The sequence below is a fragment of the Scyliorhinus canicula genome, chromosome 14 (assembly GCF_902713615.1).
Source record: "Scyliorhinus canicula chromosome 14, sScyCan1.1, whole genome shotgun sequence".
Lineage (NCBI taxonomy): Eukaryota > Metazoa > Chordata > Chondrichthyes > Carcharhiniformes > Scyliorhinidae > Scyliorhinus > Scyliorhinus canicula.
In genome coordinates, this window is record NC_052159.1 from 119,562,299 (window position 1) to 119,582,182 (window position 19,884).

Below are 19,884 nucleotides of genomic sequence, written 5' to 3' on the forward strand. Positions count from 1 at the left end.
CAGCCACTGGCCGCGTGTGGCCCCGGGGGTTGAAGATGGCGGCGCCCATTGGCCGGCTGCGGCCTGGGGGGGGGGGGGTTAAGATGGCGGCACCCACTGGCCACGCGTGGCCCCGGGTGGTGAAGATGGCAGTGCCCACTGGCTGCGCGTGGTCCTAGACGAAGATGGCAGCGCCCATTGTGCTTGTGTCAGGGGTGAGGGGGCGATCGTGGCGACTGCGCAGGCCTGGCACACTGCGGCTAAGTGGCCCTTTTTGTTGCAAGCCTTGTGTGAGGTGGTGTGAGCTGGGCAGCATTGCCGAGGGTGCTTCTGCTGGCCACAGAAGTAACATCGGGGACCCCGAGGTGGTGTGACACATGCTTATTGGCTGGGTAAGTCCCCGGCAGGGGCGGCCATTTGCGGGGTCCACGAGGGATAGGAGGGGTGGGACAAATGGCCGGAGTGGTAGGCCTGAGCGTTACGTGAGACGACCGTCATGGAGAGCGCTAGCTTTTTAGTCTCCGCTCAGTCGAGCGTGGCCCCTTCGAGCAGTCTTTGGCGGATGTGGTCCGACCCAATCCCCATTACGAAAGCATCGCGCATGAGAAGATTAGAATATTCGGTGGCTGCCAGAAACCTTCAATGGACTCACCAGGGAGTTGAGAGCGAGTGGCGAGTACGTGCCTGGCGAAGAGTGAGTTCGCTTTCTGCGCGTAGTTCTCTTTGAGGAGCGCCATGGCGTCCGCGTAAGTCGGGGCGTCCTGGGTCAGCGGAAAAACGCTGGAGCTCAATCTTAAGTACAGGATCTGGATTTTCTGAGCCTCCATCGGTATGTTGGTCATTGAGTTTATGTAAACCTCGACGGAAGCTAGCCAGTGATTAAAGTCTCTTCTGGCATCGGTCGATTGTGGATCCAGCTGCAGGCGATCTGGTTTGATTCGGAGGCCCATCTTGTAGAAAATCTTACTGCAATAAATTGTTGCACGATCAATTGTACAAAGACTCAGATTGGGTACAACTGTGGCTTTATTGCAGTAAGATGTGTGGCCTCCTACAGCAGCTGGTGAAATGGCAGCTGAATAGAGGACACACATATTAATACTCCTCTTCCTGGGCGGAGCCAGCAGGCGGGGGCTACCGGCGAATCTGTAGTACAGGTCCTACCTTACATCACCTAATACAGGTGTAACAGTGGTTTACCACACTCTGACGCGACCCAGCTCGACCTCACCACCGACTTGGTTGACTCCTCCACTATTGCCGAATTATCAGACTGCATATCTAATATCTAGGTATGGATCAACAGAAGTTTCTTCCAATTAAATATTGGGTAAGACTGAAGCAATCATCTTTGGATACCACTAAAAACTCGATTCCCTAGCTATTGCATCCATCCCTCTTGCTAGTAATTGCGTGAGACTAAACAAGAGTGTTCCCAATCCATGTGTCATACCTGGCCAGGAGCCTCTGACCACCTATCCACACGATCACTAAGAGCAACTAAGCACAACTAAGCACTGATTTCCACCTTTGTATCATTGCAAAACTTGACCCCTACCTCAGCTGATCTGCTGCTGAATTCTTTGTTCATGCCTCTGAACTTGATAATTCTCTCCTGTCTGGTCCACCACATTCTACCCTCTCTAAGCTTGAGGAAATCCATAACTCTACTGCCCCTATCTTTACTTTCACCAAGTTCTGTTTATCTATTTTCCTGGTGCTCTCTGATTTACACTGCTGTCTGGTCAAGCAACACTTAGATTTCAAGTTCTCATCCTGGTTTATAATTTCCTCCATAGTATTGCCCCTTCCTATCTCCTCCAGCTTCACAACCCTTCACAATATCTGAGCTAATTTAATTCCTGCCTCTTGCACACCCCCAATTTGAATTGTTCCATCATCAGTGGCCATGCCTTCAACTGCTTAGCTTCTAAGCCCTGGAATTTCCTCCTTCAACATCTCTGACCTTCAACCTCTTTTTTTTAAAGATGGTTTTTCAAGCCTCTCTATGACTAAGTTTTTGACTCTCTGTCCTCATATCACCTTAGTGACCTGATGGCTATCTTTGCTTTTCAAGGTCCTGTGAAGCACTTATGACATTTTATTACATTCATGTCACTTTTCTAATTCTTCCATGGAATGTGAACATTGTTGGCAAGCCCACCGTTTGGTGCTCACGCCTAATTCCCTCGAGAAGACGGTAGTGAACCACCTTCTTGAAACACTGCAGTCCATGTGGTGCAGGTACATTCATACAGCTGTTCGGAAAGGAATTCCAGGATTTCAATCCAGTGCCAGTGAAGGAATGACAATGTAGTTTGAAGTCAGGATGTTGTGTGGCTGGAGGACCACTTATGGCGTTCCTATGTGTATACTGCTCTTTTGCTTCTGGATGGTAGCACTTGCAGGTTTAGAAGATGCTGTAGGAGTCGGATGAGTTGCAGTGGTGCATCTTGTATATGGTACACTCTGTTGCACGGTGGATCAGTAGTTAGGGAATGAATTTTTAAAGCAGTGGACGTGGTGCTGATTTGGTGGACTGTTTTATACTGGATTGTATTGAGTTTCTTGAACGTTGGTGGAGTTGCAGAGGGAGACTGTTTCATTGCACTCTTGACTTGAATCTTGTAGATAAGGTCAGGCTTTGAGGAGTCAGGAGGTGAGTTACTGTGCTCACTGCTGAATTCCCAGCCTCCTGGGTCGGTTCTACTCCCTACATAAACGATTTGGAGGAAAATGTAGCTGATCTGATTAGCAAGTTCGCGGATGACACCGGTGGAGTGGCAGACAGTGTTGAGGGTTGTCAGAGGATACAGCAGGACATAGATAGGTAGGAGACTTTGGCAGAGAAATGGCAAATGGAATATAATCCAGACAAATGTGAGGTAATGCGTTTTGGTAGGTCTAACATAGAGGGGAAATATATCATATAAATGGCAAAACTCTTTGGAATATAGAAAGTCAGAGAGATCTAGGCATACATCTTTGAAAGTGGCAACAATAGTGGACAAAGTAGTCAAGAAATCATAGGGAATGATTCCCTTCATTCGATGGGCCATCGAGTATAAAAACTGACAAGTCATGCTATAGTTGTACAGAACCTTGGTAAGGCCGCACTTGGAATATCGCACGCTATTCTGGTCGTCACACTACCGGATGGATGTGGAGGCTTTGGTGAGGATACAGGGGAGGTTTACCAGGATGTTGCCTGGTCTGGAGGGTGTTACCTATGAGGAGAGACTCGGACTGTTTTCATTAGAACATCGGAGGTTGAGGGGTGATTTGAGAGAGGTCAACAAGATTATGAGGGGCATGGATAGAGTGGATGGGTAGGCACTCTTTCCCAGGGTGGAGGGGTCAGACACCAGGGAGCATCGGTTTAAGGTCCGTGGGGAAACATTTAGAGGAGATGTGCGAGGCAGTTTTACACAGAGGGTGGTGAGTACCTGGAATGCATTGCCAGAAGAGGTTGTGGAAGGAGATACATTAACGGCATTAAAAAGGGATCTCGGCAAATACATGGATAGGATGGGTATATAGGGAAAAGCCACTAGCAAGTGCTGAGGATTTTGGCCAATGGTGGCATCATGACTGGTACAGGCTTGGAGGGTCTAAGGGCCTGATCGTGTGCTTTGTTCTTTGTTCTTTTTATTCCTTGTGAACACTCATCTCTCCTGCATTGTTGTGATGTTTAATTAAACACATTTTTTCCATGCCCATAAACACTCAATTTTTAAAATCTCTTTTCTTAACTGTGTCCAGTTAACTCTTCAGAAGCATGTTTCATACCTTTTAAAAACATAACTTTTTAAAAAGGTGAAGTCACATGGGATCAGAGGTGAGGTGGTAAGACAGATACAGAACTGGCTCGGTCACCGAAGGCAAAGGGTTGCAATAAAAGGGTGTTTTTCTGAATGGAAAGTTGTCACAGTAGTGTTCCACAGAGAACTGCGCTGGGGCCTCGGTTGTTTGTGGTGCCCATAAACGATTTGGAGGAAAATGTAGCTGGCATGGTTAGTAAGTTCACGGATGACATCAAGATTAGTGGAGTGGCAGACAGTGTTGAGGACTGTCAGAAGGTACAGCAAGACATAGATAGGTTGGAGACTTCGGCAGAGAAATGGCAAATGGAATTTAATCCGGACAAATGTAAGGTAATGCATTTTGGTAGGTCTAATACAGAAGGGAAATATACAGTAAATGGTAAAACTCTTAGGAATACAGAAAGTCAGAGCGATCTGGGCGTGCAGGTCCACAGATCTTTGAAGATGGCAACACAAATGGATAAGGTAGTCAATAAAGCAGACAGAATGCTTACCTTCATTGGATAGGGAATTGAGTATAAAAACAGGCAAGTCATGCTACAGTTGTCTGGAACCTTAGTAAGGCCACACTTGGAATATTGCACATAATTCTGGTCGCCAAACTACCAGAAGGATGTGCAGGCTTTGAAGAGGGTGCAGAGGAGGTATACCAGGATGTTGCCTGGTCTGGAGGGTGTTAGCTCCGAGGAGAGGCTGAATAGACTCGGACTGTTTTCATTAGAACATCGAGGTTGAGGGGTGATCTGAGAGAGGTCAACAAGATTATGAGGGGCATGGATAGAGTGGATGGGCAGGCACTCTTTCCCAGGGTGGAGGGGTCAGGCATCGGTTTAAGGTCCATGGGGAAACGTTTAGAGGAGATGTACAAAGCAGGTTTTTTACGCAGAGGGTAGTGAGTGCCTGGAACGCGTTGCCATGGGAGGTTGTGAAAGCATATACATTAACGGCGTTCAAAAGGCATCTTGGCAAACACATGGATGGCATGGGTATAGAGGAATACGACAGAAGGAAGTCCTGATGGTTTTGGTCAAGGTAGGTATCATGACCGGTACAGGCTTGGAGGGCCGAAGGACCTGTTCCCGTGCTGTATTGTTCTTTTTTATATGTTTCTTAATGTAGGAATATCCAAGTCAATACCGTCATGATCTATGTAAGAAGTCTTACAACACCAAGACTTCTTACTGTGCTCACCCCAGTCCAACGCCGGCATCTCCATTTCATGATCTATATGTGTGGAGCCCCTGATTAAATCTTTTGTCCTATTTATTCCCATTGACCTGAGGTTACTGATTCTAACAGACCTAGGGATTCCCATTTAAAATAATTCACCAATAACATTTCTAAAAACTGCCTCTTCTAAAATTTCTATACAGGAGGCTCAAATGCAAATTGGACAAAATAACAAATTTTAACAAACCACACATAGGATTGCGTTGCCGGAGCTGGAAGTTAAACATGGCCTGAAAGCTGTTAGTTCCACACTCCCACTTTAATCCCTTAGGGATTGAGAATGCTCAAAAGGACATTAAAGCCTAACCAAGGATTTCATTCCAGTTCCAAAATTTATTTCACCATTTTGAAATTGTATTTTGCTAACGTTAGTGAAGTTCAGCTTCATTGTGTTCAAAACCAGTGAGCAAAATATTGATATGCGAAGATACAATAGGGCAAGCAACATGCAGTAATTCCATTAAACTCATCCAATCCAGTATATCGTGTAGCTTAGTGCAGCACGGTACCACACGTAGCTTCACAGCGCCAGGGTCCCAGGTTTGATTCCCTGCTGGGTCACTGTCTGTGCGGAGTCTGCACGTGAAAAAATGAAAAATGAAATGAAAATCGCTTATTGTCACAAGTAGCCTTCAAATGAAGTTACTGTGAAAAGCCCCTAGTCGCCACATTCCGGTGCCTGTTCGGGGAGGCTGGTACGAGAATTGAACCATGCTGCTGGCCTGCTTTGGTCTGTTTTCAAAGCCAGCGATTTAGCCCTGTGCTAAACAGCCCCACGTACTCCGCATGTCTGCGTGGTTTTCCTCCGAGTACTCCGGTTTCCTCCCACAGTCCAAAGATGTGCAGGTTAGGTGGATTGGTCATAATAAATTGCCCTTAATATTCAAAAAAAGGTTAGGAGGGATTATTGGGTTGTGGTGATGGGGTGGAAGTGAAGGCATATGTGCGTTGGTGCAGACTCGATGGACTGCATGGCCTCTGCACTGTATGTTCTATGTATCTGTGTATAACCACATGCAGAATCACAGAATCATAGAATAATACAGTGCAGAAGAGGCCATTCAGCCCAATGCGTCTGCGCAGACTCATGAAAAGCACCTGACCTGCCCAGCTAATCCCAAATTACCAGTACCTGGACCATAGCTTTGAATGTTATGACTTGCCAAGTTCTCATTCAGATACTTTTTAAAGGATGTGAGGCAATCCGCCTCTACCACCCTCGCAGGCAGTGCATTCCAGACCGTCACCACCCTCTGGGTAAAAACGTTTTTCCTCAAATTTCCCCCTAAACCCCTCACCTTGAACTTGTGTCCCCTCATAACTGACCCTTCAACTAAGGGGAACAGCTGCTCCAGACCCACCCCCGTCATAATCTTGTACACCTCGATTAGGTCGCCCCCTCAGTCTCCTCTGCTCCAGAGAAAACAACCCAAGCCTATCCAACCTCTCTTCAAAACTTAAATTTTCCATCCCAGGCAACATCCTGGGGAATTGCCTCTGCATCCCCTAAAGTGCAATCACATCCTTCCGATAACGTGACAACCAGAATTACATACAGTATTTCAGCTGTGGCCTCACAGTCTACCTACTCTCTGGAAGTATTAACTGCTTTGCCAACAAATAGCCTGTAATAGCTGCTTGATGGGGTGACTTCTAGCATAAATGTTTCTTGAATTTTTCACTGGATACATGCACAAGAATTCAGCCTTGGCTTTGTAGTGTTATTCTCATGTTTGAGACCGAAGTTCATGGGTTCAGATCATAGAAACATAGTAACATAGAAACTTGGAAAATAGAAGCAGGAGGAGGCCATTCATACCTTTGAGCCTACTTCACCATTCATTATGATCATGGCTGACCATCAAGTTCAATATTCTCATCCCACCTTCCCTCCCATATCCCTTGATCCCTTTAGCCCTAAGAGTTATATCTAATTCCTTCTTGAAATTAAACAATGTTTTGGGCTCAACTACTTTCTGTGGTAGTGAATTCCACAATTCACCACTCTCTGGGTGAAGACATTTCTCCTCAGTCCTAAAAGTTATACTCCTCATCCTCAAACTATAACCTGTAGTTCAGGACTTTCCAACATCGGGAACATTCTTTCTGAATCTACCTGTCTAATCCTGTCAGAATTTTCGAAGTTTCTATGAGATCCCCTCTCACTCTTCTAAACTCCAATGAATATAATCCTCATCGACTTAGTCTCTCCTCATGCGACAGTCTGGCCATCCCAGGAATCAGCCTGGTACATCTCCACTGCACTCCCTCCATAGCAAGAACATCCTTCCTCAGATAAGGACACCAAAACTGCACACAATACTCCAGAGACTTAAGTACATTGGGTAGGCTGATATTTTAGTAGACCATCTGAACAATAGTTAAGTTGTTAGACCTAAGATCTCACATGCCCTCTCAATAAACATGTAAGATCCCATGGAATGATGTTTAGAGGATTAGGAGTGTTCTAATGTGCTCCTCACCAATTGTTGTCTCCCAACTAGCACATTAAAAAAGATTCATGAGGATTCTGAATCCTCAAACCTCCGTAGGGAGGAACATGGCATTGTTCTGCTGCATCGTTGGCCCCTCCATGGTCAATGAGACGGAGACGTTGGCGAGCTTCTTGACAGACAAATTTAAGAAACAGCGACAGGCGATGTTGAGATCCTGGAGAAGGCTTTAGAACATAGAACATTGCAGCGCAGTACAGGCCCTTCGGCCCACGATGCTTTGGCCCCTATTCTGGCAACTATGGAAAAGATGTACCGGTGGATAGAGGTGCAAGATGCGATGATACAGAAGGTGGAGGTGTCACATTCTAATCATAGTGATTGGAATGTCTCCCTGGTGGCAATGATGATGATGCTGGCTCGAGAGCGTAAAGAGCTAAAGGTCATGGTTGACGATCTGGAGAACCCGTTCCAGATGGCAAAACCCAAGAATCATTGGACTGCCAATGGAGGGCCCAAATCCTGGACTTGATGTCTAAGATGTTTGGAAACTTTGTGCGGGATCTTGCCGACCTCTCCTGAATTGGACCGGGCCCACCTAGACCTGGGGAGCCACCATGGGTAATCATCATAAGGTTTCATTGATACCTTCATCCTGAGGTGGGCGAAGGACTATCGAGACTGCAGATCGTAGCGACATGTCATCAGAATATATCAGGCGATTGGGGCAGAGCTGGCAAGGAGGCAAGCAATGTTGACTATGACTAAAGCCATGCTGTACAAGAACAATGTGAGATTTGTTAAGAAGCATGGACTGGGGGTGAACTGAAGTGCACAAGGACTAAGGAGCTTGTGTGTTCACTGTTAGATTAATCTGTATCTGTATTATTTGTGGCAATTTTGACCTGTGGCAAAAGGCATGGGGTTGTTGGTGGGTGATTCTTCTGGGCGAAGTTGGAGTTTATATATTGTACTGTTGGAGTTGTTTGGGGGAGGGGGCGGTTGGGGGTTATATTTAAGTTTGGTGTGGGCTGGAGATTGAATGCTGATACATAGAACATAGAACATAGAACGATACAGCGCAGTACAGGCCCTTCGGCCCTCGATGTTGCACCGACATGGAAAAAATCTAAAGGCCATCTAACCTACACTATGCCCTTATCATCCATATGCTTATCCAATAAATTTTTAAATGCCCTCAATGTTGGCGTGTTCACTACTGTTGCAGGTAGGGCATTCCACGGCCTCACCACTCTTTGCGTAAAAAACCTACCTCTGACCTCTGTCCTATATCTATTACCCCTCAATTTAAGGCTATGTCCCCTCGTGCTAGCCACCTCCATCCGCTGTCCGCTCTCGCTGTCCACCCTATCTAACCCTCTGATCATTTTGTATGCCTCTATTAAGTCACCTCTTAACCTTCTTCTCGCTAACGAAAACAACCTCAAGTCCATCAGCCTTTCCTCATAAGATTTTCCCTCCATACCAGGCAACATCCTGGTAAATCTCCTCTGCACCCGTTCCAAAGCTTCCACGTCCTTCCTATAATGAGGCGACCAGAACTGTACGCAATACTCCAAATGCGGCCGTACTAGAGTTTTGTACAACTGCAACATGACCTCATGGCTCCGGAACTCAATCCCTCTACCAATAAAGGCCAACACACCATAGGCCTTCTTCACAACCCTATCAACCTGGGTGGCAACTTTCAGGGATCTATGTACATGGACACCAAGATCCCTCTGCTCATCCACACTACCAAGAATTTTACCATTAGCCAAATATTCCGCATTTCTGTTATTCTTTCCAAAGTGAATCACCTCACACTTCTCCACATTAAACTCCATTTGCCACCTCTCAGCCCAGCTCTGCAGCTTATCTATGTCCCTCTGTAACCTGCAACATCCTTCCGCACTGTCTACAACTCCACCGACTTTAGTGTCGTCTGCAAATTTACTCACCCATCCTTCTGCGCCCCCCTCTAGGTCATTTATAAAAATGACAAACAGCAACGGCCCCAGAACAGATCCTTGTGGTACGCCACTCGTAACTGAACTCCATTCTGAACATTTCCCATCAACTACCACTCTCTGTCTTCTTTCAACTAGCCAATTTCTGATCCACATCTCTAAATCACCCTCAATCCCCAGCCTCCGTATTTTCTGCAATAGCCGACCGTGGGGAACCTTATCAAACGCTTTACTGAAATCCATATACACCACATCAACTGCTCTACCCTCGTCTACCTGTTCAGTCACCTTCTCAAAGAACTCGATAAGGTTTGTGAGGCATGACCTACCCTTCACAAAACCATGCTGACTATCCCTAATCATATTATTCCTATCTAGATGATTATAAATCGTATCTTTTATAATCCTCTCCAAGACTTTACCCACCACAGACGTTAGGCTCACCGGCCTATCGTTACCGGGGTTATCTCTACTCCCCTTCTTGAACAAAGGGACCACATTTGCTATCCTCCAGTCCTCTGGCACTATTCCTGTAGCCAATGATGACCTAAAAATCAAAGCCAAAGGCTCAGCAATCTCTTCCCTGGCTTCCCAGAGAATCCTAGGATAAATCCCATCCGGCCCCGGGGACTTTTCTATTTTCACCTTGTCCAGAATTGCCAACACTTCTTCCCTACGCACCTCAATGCCATCTATTCTAATAGCCTGGGTCTCAGCATTCTCCTCCACAATATTATCTTTTTCTTGAGTGAATACTGACAAAAGTATTCATTTAGTATCTCGCTTATCTCCTCAGCCTCCACACACAACTTCCCACCACTGTCCTTGACTGGCCCTACTCTTACCCTAGTCATTCTTTTATTCCTGACATACCTATAGAAAGCTTTTGGGTTTTCCTTGATCCTACCTGCCAAAGACTTCTCGTGTCCCCTCCTTGCTCGTCTCAGCTCTCTCTTTAGATCCTTCCTCGCTTCCTTGTAACTATCAAGGATAGTTATGATACATTGTTTAGTTTCTTTGATTTTTATCCTGTGGGGGTAGGGTCATCCAGCTGGTCTATAACTAGTTAACAGGAACGAAGAAGGAAAGATGTCTGCCGCTGGTTACCATTGGGGTAATTTTATTTAAGGTAGTGAGCATTTTGTTTCTGTTTTTTTTGGTATTGGGGACAGGGAAGAGGAAGGGGCTTTTGTTCTTCTGCTGGTTGTTTGGTTGGTGTTCAGGATGGGATGAGGCTGGGAGGTGACAATGGGTGAGGGGTAGACTACCAACAGTGACTGTTCCTTTTTTTTGGGCTGGCTTTATGGGAGATGTGGCGGGCATCTTGGGTGGGCCTGGAGCTGGTGCGTGTTGGGGCACTGCTAGATTTCCTCACAGAGTGGATATGGCTGATCCTGGATTTAGTGGGGGTAGGTTTCAATTGTAGGGCAGAGAAGGGGGGGGGGGGGGTGCGGGTGCTATGTTGATGAATAAAAGGATGGCTTTTTCTGGGTTTCATATATTAGCAGACCCAGGTAGGAGGTGAGGTGTGTAGTCATCAATGGGTCATTGAGGGCAGCATGGTGGCACAGTGGTTAGCATTGCTGCCGACAGCGCTGAGGACACGGGTTCGAATGTGCACATTCTCCCCATGTCTGCGTGGGTTTTACCCCCACAACCTAAAACTGTGCAAGTGGATTGGCCACCCCTTAATTGTAAAAAATAATTGGCTACTCTGAATTTTTTTTTTAAATCAATGTGTCATTGGCGGGCACGACGGTGGTGTTAGTCAGTGTGTATGCACCGAATTGGGATATGTCACAGCATTCATTAATAAGGTGCTGGCTTCTATCCCAGATCTCGAATCAAATCAGCTAATTATGGGGGGAGGGGGGGATGGGGCAAACAACACTACAATTGTGTTCTGGATTCTAGGTTGGATAGATCAAGGCCCAAGTCTCTGAGTCCATCAGGGGTGGTAAAGGAGTTATCGGTGTTAATGGAACAGATTGTTGGGGGGCAGGGAGCATACACGTGGAGATTTACATATACAAGTCATGAGGAATTTTTTTTCCCCCCACACGTCCATCGGGTTTACTCTTGGATTGACTTCTTCATGGTGGTTTACCCTGCAGTTTGAGAGGGAGAAGCTGCAATCAGATGTAACAGTATTACCATTAAATAAGGGTAACTACAAAGACATGAGGGAGGAGCTGGCCAGAGTTGGTTGGAAAAGGAGCCTAGCAGGGAAGACAGTGGAACAGCAATGTCAAGAGAATTTGGGGGTATTAGGGAGGCAGAGCAGAAATTCATCCCAAGGAGGAGGAAACATGCTAAGGGGAGGTCAAGGCATCCATGGCTGACGAGGGATGTCAAGAACAGCATAAAGGCTAAAGAAAAAGCATACAAAGTGGCGAGGTTTAGTGGAAACCAGAGGATTGGGAAGCCTTTAAAAGCAAGCAGAGGACAACTAAAAAAGCAATAAGGGGGGCGAAGATGAAATATGAGTGCAAGCTAGCTAGCAATATAAAGGAAGATAAGAAGTGATTTTTTTCAATATATAAAAGGTAAGAGAGGGGCAAAAATAGACATTGGACTACTAGAAAATGTGGCTGGAGAAGTAATAATAGGAAACAAAGAAATGACAGACGAACTGAATAGTTACTTTGAATCAGTCATCACGGTAGAAGATACCTGTGGGATATCAGTGGGAGAACCAGGGAGCAGGGGTGAGTGCAGTAACCATTACTAAGGAGAAGGTTCTGGGGAAACTGAAAGGTCTGAAGGTGGATAAGTCACCTGGACCGGATAGACTACACCGCAGGATCCTAAAAGAGATAGCTGAGTAAATTGTGGAGGCATTAGTGATGATCTTTCAGGAATCACTGGAGGCAGGAAGGGTCCCAGAGGACTGGAAGGTGGCTAATGTAACACCACTGTTTAAGAAGGGAGGGAGGCAGAAGACGGGAAATTGCAGGCCGGTTAACCTGACTTTGGTCATTGGTAAGATTTTAGAGTCTGTTATTAAAGATGAGATCGCAAAGTACTTGGAAATGCATGGTAAAATAGGACTGAGTCAGCACGGCTTCGTCAAGGGGAGGTCGTGTCTGACAAATCTGTTCACGTTTTTTGAGGAGGTAACAAGCAAGTTAGACAAAGGAGAACCAGTGGATGTGATTTATTTAGATTTCCAGAAGGCCTTTGACAAGGTGCCACATAGGAGACTGTCAAATAAGTTAAGATCTCATAGTGTTCAGGATAGGATCCTGGCATGGATAGAGGATTGGCTGACTGGCAGAAAGCAGAGAGTGGGGATAAAGGAGTCTTTTTCAGGATGTCAGCCGGTGACTAGTGGTGTGCCTCAGGGGTCTGTGCTGGGACCACAACTTTATACAATATACATTAATGATCTGGAAGAAGGTACTGAAGGCACTGTTGCTAAATTTGCAGATTATACAAAGATCTGCAGAGTGACAGGTAGCATTGAGGAAGCAAGGGGCTGAAAAAGGACCTGGACAAGCTAGGAGAGTGGGCAAAGAAGTGGCAAATGAAATACAATGTGGAAAAATGTAAGGTTATGCAGTTTGGAAGGAGGAATTTAGGCATGGACTATTTTCTAAATGGGGAAATGCTTCAGAAAGCAGAAGCACAAAGAGACTTGGGAGTCCTTATTCATGATTCTCTTAAGGTTAATATGCAGGTTCAGTTGGCAGTTAAGAAGGCAAATGCAATGTTGGCATTCATGTCAAGAGGGCTAGAATACAAGACCAGGGATGTACTTCTGAGGCTGTATAAAGGCTGTGGTCAGACCCCATTTGGAGTATTGTGAGCAGTTTTGGGCCCCATATCAAAGGAAGGATGTGCTGGCCTTGGAGGTTCACAAGAATGATCCCTGGAATGAAGAACTTGTCGTATGAGGAATTTTTGAGGACTCTAGGTCTGTACTCGGAGTTTAGAAGGAAAAGAGGGGATCTTATTGAAACTTACAAGATACTGCGAGACCTGGATAGAATGGATGTGGAGTGGATGTTTCCACTTGTAGGAAAAACTAGAACCAGAGGACACCATCTCAGATTAAAGGGACGATCCTTGCCAGAGGATGGTGAATCTGTGGAACTCTTTGCCGCAGAAGGCTGTGGACGCCAATTCACCTAGTGTCTTTAAGACAGAGATAGATATGTTCTTGATTACTAAGGGGATCAGGGGTTATGGGGAGAAGGCAGGAGAATGGGGATGAGAAAATATCAGCCATGATTGAGTGGCGGAGCAGACTCGATGGGCCAGGTGGCCTAATTCTGCTCCTATGTCTTATGGTCTTATGGGTAAGTCTCTTCTCCATGGGGTGAGGGGAACAGGGTACTTGGCGATCATGATATCGGATCATGCTCTACATTTTGTGGACCTGATGCTGGACCCAAGCCGAACGTTGAGGTCGTCCACCAGGTGGAGGAGGAGAATGAGGGGAGGGAGAAAAGAGTGTCCTTCTGTGCGGATGATTTGCGAACCCATTCTTCAATGTAGGAGAGATAGTGACGTTGCTCAGGATGTTTGGCTCTTTTTTGGGCTAAAAGTAAATATTTTCCAGTGAACCCCCAGGTGAGGGGAGCTGATCTGGGGAGGTGTTTGTTTCTGTCCAGTGTCTCCAGTCTTTCCTTTGTAAGGTTAATAAATATCTACTTTTGTTTGGGCTGGTAAGACCACTTGGGTTCATAGAATGTTTCTGCAAAGGGATAGGCAGTCAGAGGGGTTGGCACTTCCAAATCTGTTATGTTTCTATTGGGCAGCAGATTCTGATGAGGCGGTTCAGGGAGTGGATTCTGTAGGGGGAAGATGGAGGAGGTTTCATGCACAGGGTGAAGTCTGATGGTCCTGGTTACTGCACCACTCCTGTTTGCCCCTGAAAGATCCACTGTGAGCCTGGTGGTGATAGTCACTTTGAAGATTTGGAATCAGTTTAGGCAGCATTTTAATCTGGTTCCCACGTCACTACTGTCTCCATTTTGCAGGTACCATAGGTTTGTGCCATCTGGTTTTGATTCATCGTTCAGGATGTGGGAGAGGGAGGGGTTGGTGAGCTTTAGGGACATGTTTTTTGAAGGTAGGTTCACCAGCCTAGATGAGAGGGAATGTATTCAGGTACTTTCAGGTATGTGATTTTTTACGCAAGGAGCTTGCTTAACTTCCCCTGGTACAGTCACCCACATGTCGGGGCATGGTCCTGTCCTTTGTCGAGTTAGGAGAAGGTAAGACTTTGGATATTTATGGGCAGATATTGGTGACGGAGCTGGTTTTGTTGGAAGAAATAAAGGGGAAGTGGGAAGGTTAGCTGGGTTTGATTTTGGGGGGGGGGGGGGGGTTGCGGTTGTGGAGTGAGGCTCTCCACAGGGTAAACTTCACCACCTCTTGTGCTAAGTTAAGCCTGATCCAGTTCAAGGTTGGGCACAGGGCCCACCTGACCGGTGCATGTATGAGTGAGTTCTTCTCGGGGGTGGAGGATAGGTCTGATCAGTGCTCCAGGGGTCTGGTGAATCTGGTGCACATGTTTTGGTCTTGCCCCAAGCTTGTTAGTTTCTGCGTATCATTTTTCGATACGTCAGGGATTTTGGGCATACAGCTGGAATTTTGTACTCACCGGTGCTGCCTGTGGGGAAGAAGACTGAGCCTTCGCCTCGCCAATAGTCCAAAGATTAGTTCTCCTTGGGTGGAGGTCCCTGGTTCTTCCTGCGGCTTCGGCCTGACTGGGGGACCAGATGGAATTTTTGTACCTCGAGAAGACGAAGTATACCACGAGGGGGATGGTGGAAGGGTAATACTCGAGGCAGCAGCCTTTCAGGGAACTGGTTACCGTCAGCTGTGGAGGGGGGTGGGTGTAGTTTGCATTTCTTTTTTGTTGTCTTTTTTGATTTTGTTCGGGGTTTGCTTTCTTTATGGGGGTGAGGGAAGGCGGGACTGGTGATGGGGTGGGTGTATTTTGCATATAATATTGTGTCGGGATTTGCTGCAATGTTGGTGTTTTCGTTATAATGAAAATCTTGTTTGAATAGCACTACTGCCTCACGATGCCAAGAACCCAAGTTCGATCCTGGCCCCAGGTCACTGTCCCTATGGAGTTTGCACATTCTCCCCTTGTCTGCATGGGTCTCACCTCCACAATCCAAAGATGTGCAGGGCAGATGCATTGGCCATGCTAAAATTGCCCCTTAATTGCAAAACATTTTAAAATCCTCTTCCAAGGTTCTCCAAGTCAGACAACATCAATGTTCGCCCACCTCATAGGGTTTCAGTCTCATTTTCTGAGATGTTGTTCCACTGGACTCTCAAGGACTCTCGGGCATCAAATTACAAGCACAATTTCAGGTCTTTGGCTATGTCAAGCAGAATGACACTGTACCAAAGGAGTACCTTTGTCCCATTGGCCCACAACACAGAGCCACCAACCTTTTGCTGCCTCTTCGGATCTTCAGGACTTCGTCTGAGCACTGAGCAATTTTGCTCCCCCACACCCTTTTTCTAATTGGATATTAGCTTAGTGGTAAAAACTAGCATGGATAAGTTGGGACAAAGGACCAGTTTCCATGTTGTAAAGCTCTATGACTCTGCTCGTCTGTTTCTCTTAACTTAACTTGGACCCGCTACTGTCCCTTGCCTTTGTCCCTCACCTGGAACACTTTCTGGCTGACTGCTTAAAAAACTGACTGTCTCAGACCTGCTATTCAGGGACTGGTTCAGCACACTGGGCTAAATCGCTGGCTTTTAAAGCAGACCAAGGCAGGCGTTCAATTCCCGTACCAGCCTCCCCGAATAGGCGCCGGACTGTGGTGACTTTTCACAGTAACTTCATTGAAGCCTACCCGTGACAGCAAGCAATTTTCATTTCATTTCATTTTTCATTCACTGACACTTGGACTGATCTGATGACCTATCAAATCACTCCAAGAGAGTCCCACCACTGTTAATAGACAGGAACAAGCGCAACAAGCTTTGGAACATACTGTACCTCAAATATTACAATCTCCATAGACAGCTAACATACCACACAGGAGGAAAAGAATGGATTTCATAACAGATGCTATATTATTGCAAATTGTTCCTTTTCCTTACACATTGTATCTGGTTTGGTTGAGTATGGGAAAAGTACTGAAACTTGGTTCAAATGTTCCTCAGATTCTGTTACAGTGTCAGAAGTGTTCCTGGATTCAAGTGGCTTGTATGAAGTGAGAAAAAGATTGTCCCTCGAGATTAAAGCAGACCAATGGAGGTTTGTTTGGTGTGAAGCTGTGTTCTCACTGCCTGGAAATAAGAACAAAGCTATGCGCTCAAAAGGAATACCCCTCAATAACTGTGAGTACTGATTACTATGAAATAGCTACAGACTGCTCAGTTGGTATTGTAACATTGAAGGATCGATTTAATGTCAAATCTTGTTTCTTGAAAATGTAACAATCGTTTTCTCAAGTTCTTTAATGTCTGCATCCCTTATTCTTTCCACACATCACTTTTATTTGAACACTTTGGGCCTGATTTTCATCTTGCAAGTGGGATATCTCTGGATTTCCCGATGTGGCAATCCTGTTTCCTGACTGGCAGTGCCCAGTTACGTTATTATCATGGCGAAGAGTCAGGGATCAGTTTGAGTTGAACCTGCCATATCCCATAGAAGGCCCAAGATGGAAACAGAGGCAGACCTGGCTGTGGTGGTCAGATTATAAGGCCCATCTTTGTTCACTGAGTTATTAGGCCAGATCTTGAGATGAATGTGAGGCCCCCATGACCCTTGCCCCCTCCCCCTCTCATTCCCAGCCCTTCCCATGACCACTCTTACTTTATAATCGCTCTTACCCCATTCGTCCTTACCCCATAACTCCATACTCTCTTACCTCCTTATCCATAATGCACTTCCCAACTCACTCAAACTAGTATCTACTATAAGTATAACTCAGAATCCTTATAATTAACATTTGGAAGTTTTTGATAAGGTCCTAAATCTGTCAAAAACTGTATTTAAAAATCAACATAAAAACCATAATTCTCTTAACAGTTTATTTGGCAAAACAAAGAAATAATACTTGAAAATCCATGTTGAACCCATCTTCCTCTTAACAGATCATAAATCTGTCAAATTGACCAGGCTCACATTCCCCTTGACAGCTGTATCAACAACTCCAGCTGAACAGTATCCATTAGTGTGTTTGAAACTCAGCCAAACATTCATAATAAAATTTAATTGAACAACTATCAGCAAAGCATCCTGAGCTGAGTATAATAAAATCTTTAGCTTTAGCCCTCGGTCACAGCTTTGAAATAGCAAAATAAATTACTGAGCTGAACCTCAAAGCTAGGAAATTTTCAGCCATCTGAAACGCTCATAGAGTAGGTTTAGCTAAAGTTCAAGGAAAACATGAAAGCAGAGGGGATACTTGCAACAATCAAATCCAAAATTCACTACTGTACAATGCAGAATAGCACATTATCAAGTGGATAATATACTCTAATGCAACTGAAGATTTTGCACTTCGATAATGTTGTTCAGTTAACATTTACAAAACAAAGCTTTATGATCAATAATGGTATTAAAATATATATAATTTATGATGCAGTATTTAATTATGTTATGCAAAGTTGGTAACATCTTTAGAACGTAACAGATCCTGATGCCACACCATGGTCCTTTTTTGGTTCACTTTACCTTTGAGTTGACATGAAATATGTTGCCTTTCAAGGTTGGCTCAACTTCCTGAACATTACAGACGTTCTGAAATTCCCACTCCTGCATTGGAGTTGGATCACGACTTGGTCCCTTTCACATGCTAGTGAAAATTGCCAGTGTCAGGAATAGGGAAATAATCCTGTAACTAGGTCCTGCCCATTATTTTTACCACCCAACCAACATAATTCAGCAGCACATCAGGAAGGAATAATTCAGCCCACTGCGTATATGTATACTGTGCAGTATGTTAGACATTTAGCTACTGTTGTATGAAGAGTCAAAGGTTCTTCTCCTTTTCACAAACACCTTTATTTCACTTGAACAGACTCTGCACAAAACTATATCGTCACATCACCTGACACAAAGGCCACCTGAAGCTCCTTTACATAATCAGTGTCAATTATTGGATACTTGACATAAATGACACAACTAATTGGAATGTCTCAAAACCCATTACTTAACAGTATCCCCTTCCTTTGAGAAAAAAATAATTAGGTGAAAACAAAATTACAAGAAACTCAAAAAACACACACGCAATTTCCCCCTTTCTCTTTTTTTAAACTTTTTTTTGGAAGATAAAAATCAGTTACAGAAACAGGCGCCCTTCACTAACAATATACAAAAGTTTTGATGAACGAGCCCCTCTTTTTGTAAAACAGTCTGACAATTGATAGCTACAGTCGACCCATTTAATTTTTGCTATTTCCCCTCTGTCCAACATCTGCTTCAAACTTGCGATGTCTATCCTTAACATTTTCTGATTGACACATTTTGTAGAGTGCACATTTTCCCACAGGGATTTATTGTCAATGTGACATTCAATAGGTATATTACCCAAATCCCCTTATCCAAAAATGTCTCAGATATATAAAATGCCATATCCACCGTGTCTAAAAGGCTGAACATCTTCAGCAACCGAAGTGCTTTTGACCACTCTCCTTATTTTCTTTGTTTTCCACACAAGAGGGCAACATTTACCATTGTTCCCCAAATGGAAAGTTATAAAACCTCCTGCACTTGAAACTCCATCACATAAATTTGCATAGGACATATCACTACAAACTATGAGTTTCAAGTGCCGATGGTCACCTAAACCTGGAACCTCAAAACACACTCCTGCATTTTTAGTTTGACCAACGCTTTATTTGCTCCCATTATGTCTTCCACTTTGGGATCATTCATTTTTGTACTCAACTCTAAGACATCAAAACTCACATCCAGTCTAGTCTGTCTACCTAACCAATTCAGTTGCCCAATTAAACTTTGCAGTTGCTCTTTTTCCATCTTTGAAACCATTGCGTCTTTTTGTGAAACCCGGCCACGACTAATTGCTGTTGGGCTGATGCTTTCCAATTAAGATTGCTGATGTACAGTTGCCCCTAACTTAGTCTGTCCGATTTCCAGCCCAATATGTTTAAATGCACCGGAAAACTGACTTCCAACCCTGAATTCTTTCCTCAAACCAGAGATTACAACAGCTTCGAAATCACTAGTCCCACCCCACAAAATATCATCGACATGCATCATAAAGATGCCAGAAAGACTTCCCTTATAGTGCCAGTAAAACATTGCCAGATCTGCTTTCAACTGGCAACAGCCTAACTTTAACAAAACTGACCTTAATGAAAAGTACCAGTCTCTCGACGCATCACTCAATCCATATACACATTTGTACAACTTCCAGAGTACCCCTTATGTGTTAGCTGCTTCCTTCGGAATGTAGTTCAATGTAAATTGTAAAT

General features: G+C 44.9%; 1 protein-coding gene across 1 annotated transcript in view; it reads left to right on the top strand.

Moving 5' to 3' along the window:
• Nucleotides 1-19,884, top strand: part of LOC119977744 (T-cell surface protein tactile-like) — a 186,680-nt gene that overhangs the window by 107,411 nt on the left and 59,385 nt on the right. The window contains exon 7 of the mRNA XM_038818948.1: nucleotides 16,600-16,776. Within this exon, the coding sequence (XP_038674876.1) occupies nucleotides 16,600-16,776 (177 nt within the window). The remainder of the gene's footprint in view (nucleotides 1-16,599; nucleotides 16,777-19,884) is intronic.